Source organism: Colobus angolensis, unplaced genomic scaffold, assembly GCF_000951035.1.
Source record: "Colobus angolensis palliatus isolate OR3802 unplaced genomic scaffold, Cang.pa_1.0 Scaffold120, whole genome shotgun sequence".
NCBI classification, from domain to species: domain Eukaryota; kingdom Metazoa; phylum Chordata; class Mammalia; order Primates; family Cercopithecidae; genus Colobus; species Colobus angolensis.
The window spans coordinates 2,715,629-2,722,403 of NW_012113142.1; the positions used below are offsets into that span (position 1 = coordinate 2,715,629).

The window sequence follows — 6,775 nt, forward strand, 5'->3', positions numbered from 1 at the left end:
GATCTCCTGACCTCGTGATCTGCCCGTCTCGGCCTCCCAAAGTGCTGGGATTACAGGCTTGAGCCACCGCGCCCGGCCTATACTTGAAATTTTAAAAAACAATTGGAAAAAAAAAGTTGGAAATAAACTGGGTATTTATTACCCAGAAAATACATAGATAAAGGTACTCATTGCAAATAAGAAAATGCAATGCATGAGTCAAAGGTAATAATTCTACTTGTATTTACAGATACATGGAGGGTTCTCAAAACAAGGTTGGGTCAGGCACGGTGGTTCATGCCTGTCATCCCAGCACTTTGGGAGGCTGAGGCGGGCAGATTACTTGAGGTCAGGAGTTCAGGACCAGCCTGGCCAACATGGTGAAACCTGTCTCTACTAAAAATACGAAAGTTAGCCAGGTGTGGTGGCAGGCGCCTGTAATCCCAGCTACTTAGGAGGCTGAGGCAGGAGAATCGCTTGAACCTGGGAGGTGGAGGTTGCAGTGAGTTGAGCTTGCACCATTGCACTCTGGCCTGGGTGACAGACTGGGAGTCAAAGAGAATACAAAGAGCTTCTGGCAAAATGTTGTACATATGTAAGTTTTGTTTAAAAACAAAAATACACATATGAAACAACGCTATGTATTTTTAAAGAATATGCAAGTATCCAAACAAAGATGAATCACAAAGGCCTACATCAGAATTAGAAAGATGTATATACACATGATACACACACTACAGTGGGGGGCTAATCGCATAAGAGCAAGTCTCAGCAAACTTTTTCTTAAAGAGCCAGATGATAAATATTTTAGGTTTTATGGGCCATTAGGCCTCATGGCAACCACTCAATCTGTCATCGTAATTCAAAAGCACCACAGACAATAAGTAAATCAGTGGGCATAGTTATGTGTTTGGTTTTTTGTTTGTTTTGAGACGAGTGTCACACTGCTGCCCTAGGCTGGAGTGCAGGGGCGAGATCTCAGCTCACTGCAACCTCTGCCTTATAGGTTCAAGCGATTCTCCTTGCCTCAGCCTCCCAAGTAGCTGGAATTACAGGTGCCCGCCAGCAAGCCCGGCTAATTTTTTTGTATTTTTAGTAGAGATGGGGGTTGCACTATGTTGGCCAAGCTGGTCTCAAACTCCCGACCTTAAGTGATCCGCCCGCCTTGGCCTCCCAAAGTGCTGGGATTACAGGCATGAGCCACCACACCCAGCCAGTTATGTTCTAATAGAAATATACTGACAAACGTAAGGAATACGCCAGGGTTGTAGTTTGTCAAGCCCTGGAAAAGAGGCTTGAGTTAAGGGAAAGGAATAAAGAAGGAAAATAAAAAAGAGAGGCCTTGCATGGACCACTAACAGGGGTGCCTTGAAGTATTTTCCACTCAATTCAGGGAAAATAAATTCCTTTAATTAAGAGGCAATTAGGCCAGGTGCAGTGGCTCACACCTGTAATCCTAGCACTTTGGGAGGCTGAGGCAGGTGGATCACAAAGTCAAGAGTTCAAGACCAGCTTGATCAACATGGTAAAACCCCGTGTCTACTAAAAATACAAAAATCAGCTGGGTGTGGTGGCAGATACCTGTAACCCCAGGTACTTGGGAGGCTGAGGCAGAGAATTGCTTGAACCCGGGAGGCAGAGGTTGCAGCGAGCCAAGATCACACCACTATACTCCAGCCTGGGCAACAGAGCGAGACTCCGTCTCATAAAAAAAGAGGCAATCAAAGAAAGAAACAAACAAAATGGTACCTTTTGATTTTCATCCACACTTACCTCCTTGCTGTCTGTCACAGGAACCCACTTAAATATCCTCAGGGACGTGTCACCCACAGTCACCCACTTCTTCTCCCTAAAAGAAAGGCACTTCTTAGAACTGATAAAACAATGCAATGTGTTTTCTGCTCATCATTTGTGCTTTTCTACTACTCAGCGGATCATTCCTTCAATCTGGAATCCTTCTGAACTTCCTCTTGGTGGGGTACGGTAGCTCACACCTGTAATCCCAGCATTTTGGGAGGCTGAGACAGGAGGATCGCTCAAGCCTAGGAGTTTGAGAACAGCCTGGGCCATTTAGCGAGGCCTCATCTCTAAAAAAAAATACAGGCCAGGCACAGTGGCTCACACCTGTAATCCCAACATTTTGGGAGACTGAGGTGGGCAGATTGCTTGAGGTCAGGAGTTTGAGACCATCCTGGTCAACATGGTGAAACCCCGTCTCTACAAAAAAATATACAAAAAGTAGCTGGGCATGGTGGTATGTGCCGGTAATCCCAGTTTACTCGGGAGGCTAAGGTGGGAGGATCCCTTGAGTCCAGGAGGCAGAGACTGCAGTAAACTGAGATCACGCCACCACACTCCAGCCTGGGCAACAGAGATCCTGTCTCAAAAAAAAAAAAAGATGTGGGACATAAGGCTGGAAGGTAGCACACACAGCACCATATTCTTTTTTACTTGCATGTCAGTTACTTTGGGTGCTTTTCTCTTTACCAAATATATGAGTTCTATTACTACTTTCCTTTGTTTGTTTTAGTGAGACAGCGTCTCGTTCTGCCTCCCAGGCTGGAGTGAAGTGGCACAATCATAACTCACTGCAGCGTTGACCTCCTGGGCTCAAGCGATCCTGCCACCTCAGCCTCTTGAGTAGCTGGGACTAGAGGCACACGCCACCACACCCAGCTACATTTTTATTTTTTGGAGAGACGGGGGGGGGGTCTCTCTTTGTTGCCCGCGCTGGTCTTGAACTCTTGGCCTCAAGCAATCCGCCCACCTTGGCCTCCCAAAATGCTGGGATTACAGGCGTGAGCCACTGCACCTGGCCTACTTAGTTTCCAGTTAAAGGTTCTTCCAAGGGACAGACAATCCCAGGAGAGACACCTGCTGCTGGGGGGTACGGCGTGGTGGGTGTGAAAAGTTAGACCCTTTCCCTTTCTGGGTTACTAAGATTGTATAAAGAAAAAGAAGGCTGGGCGCGGTGGCTCAAGCCTGTAATCCCAGCACTTTGGGAGGCCAAGACGGGCGGATCACGAGGTCAGGAGATCGAGACCATCCTGGCTAACACGGTGAAACCCCGTCTCTACTAAAAATAGAAAAACTAGCCGGGCGAGGTGGCGGGCGCCTGTAGTCCCAGCTACTCCGGAGGCTGAGGCAGGAGAATGGCGTAAACCCAGGAGGCGGAACTTGCAGTGAGCTGAGATCCGGCCACTGCACTCCAGTCCGGGCGGGCGACAGAGCGAGACTCCGCCTCAAAAAAAAAAAAAAGAAAAAGAAAACTAGTCTAAAGAAATTTTTCACCAACATGGCACAAGTATACATATGTAACAAACCTGCACATTATGCACATGTACCCTAGAACTTAAAGTATAATAAAAAAAAGAAAAAAAAAAAAAAAAAGAAATTTTTTAAATTTCAACTTTGAAGTTCCAAAGCTTTGTAGAAATCCTTTTGTCTCCTGCTGTGTTCCAAAGGGGTAAAAATGGCAGAGTTTATCAGTCCACTACACTCACGAAATAAGCAAAGGGACAAGAGGGATAAAAGTCTTGCACAAGGTCACTCTCTAAATGACTAAGGACCCCCAACTATCTACACCAGATTAGAATGCCACTGTTCTGAGCTTGCCCACAGAGCACCTTCGAGGTCTGCAAACAAATGTGTGGAGGAGACAGAACAAAGGAAACGCTCTATTTTGTGTGTGTGTGTGTGTGTGTGTGAGTGATAGGCTCTCCCTCTGTCACTCAGGCTGGAGTGCAATGGCGTGATCACCGCTCATTGTGGCCTCAAAATCCCAGGCTCAGGTGACTCTCCCATCTCAGCCTCCCATGTAGCTGGGACTACAGGCCACCATGCCCAGCTAATTTTTTGTATTTTTAGTAAGGACAGGGTTTCACCATGTTGCCCAGGTTGGTCTTGAACTACTGGGCTCAAGCGATCCTCTTGCTTCAGCCTCCCAAAGTGCTGGGATTACAGGCATGAGCCACCGTGCTTCATTCCAAGAAGGTTATTCCCTAAGCATTCCAGGCAGAGAACGAATCTGCTTATTGTAAGGTCCACTGATACCTTAAGAGGTGCTTGCTGTCAGTAGGAACAAGGGCCAAATGCAGAGAACTGCTTTGTCACAGATCTGAGCCAACTTCTCAAAGGGTCAAGTCCAAATGTGAAGTCACAAAAAAGCAAAAAAAAGTAACTGCTGTTGTAATTGTTGATGTTCTTCAGCAAATGATGACGTAATAGGGCCAGGCACGGTGGCTCACGCCTGTAATCCCAGCACTTTGGAAGGCTGAGGTGGGTGGATCACTTGAGCCCAGGAGTTCGAGACCAGCCTGGGCAACACGGTGAAATCCTGTCCTCACTAAAAATACAAAAATTAGCCAGGCATGGTGGCACACACCTGTAGTCCCGACTACTCAGGAGGCTGAGGCGAAAGAATTGCTTGAACCCCAGAGGCAGAGGCTGCAGTGAGTCAAGATCACACCACTGTACTCCAGCCTGGGCAACAGAGCAACACTGGGTCTCAAAAAAAAAAAAAAAATTACATACTGGGAGTGTAACGAGACTGTGATGTAACAGAAGGAATGAATTAAAGTCTTAGAAAATAACTAGAATTCCTGAACAGACACTCCATTTTCTCATTTATTCAACCAATTAGTCTACAACAGGCTGTGCTAGGACCTGGCGATGCAGAGAACAAGATCCATGGTCCCTGCCCTCGCAGACCTGTCTTACATCTGGAAACAGACATGAATAGCTCAATTCAAGATTAGTCACTTAATCATTAGGTTTAACCATATCAAATTGCCATTTTTGTAGGTTAATTAGCCAAATACAGGAGACCAGATGCAGTGGCTCACATCTGTAATCCCAGCACTTTGGGAGGTCGAGGTGGGAGGACCACTTGAAGTCAGGAATTCAAGACCAGCCTGGCCAACATGGTGAAACCCAGTCTCTACAAAAATACAAAAATTAGCTGGGTGTGGTGGTGTACACTTGCAATCAGCTACTCAGAAGGCTGAGGCAGAATTGCTTGAACCTGGGAAGCAGAGGTTGCAGTGAGCCGAGATTGCACCACTGCACTCCAACCTGGGTGACAGAGCAAGACTCTGTGTCATGAGTCCATCTAATACAATCGTGGAAAGTTCTGTGAAGGGGACTTGATCTAGATTGGGAATCTCAAGTGGTGAGCCTATGGAAGCAACTTTTGAGCTGTACTAGGAGTTAACTCGGCAAGAGGGAGGAGAAAAGAGAGGAAGAAGAATGCCAGGCGGTAGGAAGAGCAGAGTGACTTCACTGGAAAGACGGTGGGCATCCTGGAAAGAGCCAGCCAAGTGAGGCAGGAAGGAAGGCCTTCTTTGGTATTTATCCTAAAAGCAAGAAGGGAACCACTGAAGCATTACTAGGGGTGCTAGGATAAGATGCACATTTTATATATTTTTTACAGATGGGGTCTCGCTCTGTTGCCCAGGCTGGAATGCCATGGCAGGATCATAGTTCACTGCAGCCTCAACTCCTGGGCTCCAGCGATCCTCCCACCACAGCCTCCCAAATAAAGCTGTGCACTTTAAGATCACTCTGTAACTCGGAAGAGAGAAAAATAGCATCACTCGGTGCCAGTGAACAGATTGGGGAATGAGCAAGAGCAGCAGAGAGAGAAGGGAGGCTGGTACAGAGTTCCAGGTGACAGAGGATGGCCCTTCAGGCTAGCCTGCTAGGGGCGGGGGGTCAAAAATGGGGAGAAGAGAAGGGTGTGCTTGTTCTCAGGTTTCACCAAAATCTCGGAGGGTTAAAGGTGGATTTACCATCAGTAAATTAAACTATTTATACGGAAACCCAACTATATATGAAGCCCTCATACATAAAAAGAGAAGGAACTTCCCTCTTGTGGGGAAATGGACAGATAAACACAGAAATAAAGGCCAATGTACCAATGACCTTAAAGGGAGTAAAGGGTGAGGGGTGGGAGACGTTAAGGAAGGCTTCCTGGCGGGAGGTAACATCTACTTGAATTTTTATTTTTTTGTAGAGACGGGGTCTCACTATGTTGCCCAGGCTGGTCTCAAACTCCTGGCCTCAAGCGATCCACCCGCCTCAGCCTCCCGAAGTGCTGGGATTACATGCCTGAGCCACCTCACCTAGCTATACTTGGGTTTTTAATTATTGGTAGTACTTGGCTACAGAAAAGAGTTGACGAAGTTGGCTGTGAAAGTTTAATGTGATGACTCTGATACACACCGATACAGTGTGTATCGGAGATTTGGATACAAAACAGGTGCTCAACCGGCGTCTTCCATGCACATTTTAGACATGGGGTCTCTCGCCGCAGCCCAGGCTGGAGTGCCGTGGCATGACCATAGCTCACTGCAGCCTCCAACTCCTGGGTCCCAGCAATCCTCCCACCACAGCCTCCCAAGTAAGGATGTGCACTTTAAAAAGACCACTGCTACTCGGAAGTGAGAAAAATAAAATCACTCAGTGCAGACGATGAACGGAATGGGGAATGAGCAAGAGCAGAAGCAGAGAAATTAAAGGGAGGCTGGTACACAGTTTGCAAAGGACTCTCCTGACAGCCGTCAGGGCAGCAAGAGAAAATGCCTACCAAGCTCGCGGCGCAGGGGCCAGGTTTTGGGGGATAGTGAGGGGTTTCCCTTTGGATGACACCAGGCTTCCTCCCTTAACAGATAGAGTAACCCATAAACTCACCCAACTTCAATGCCTGAATACGCAGAGCTCTCAGCCTGGCGGGTTGAAATCACTCCAGGGATACTCGCTATTATCAAGCGCCAGCTTGGAAACGCAGGCGGGGCCA

The 6,775-nt window shown here is 47.3% G+C and overlaps 1 protein-coding gene across 1 annotated transcript in view; it reads right to left on the reverse strand.

Moving 5' to 3' along the window:
• Window positions 1–6,775, reverse strand: part of BCL7B (B-cell CLL/lymphoma 7B) — a 25,402-nt gene that overhangs the window by 17,442 nt on the left and 1,185 nt on the right. Inside the window, exons 2-3 of the mRNA XM_011930877.1 lie at window positions 6,670–6,775; window positions 1,753–1,828 (exon numbers count right to left, since the gene is read on the reverse strand). Coding sequence (XP_011786267.1) covers window positions 1,753–1,828; window positions 6,670–6,775 — 182 coding nt within the window. The remainder of the gene's footprint in view (window positions 1–1,752; window positions 1,829–6,669) is intronic.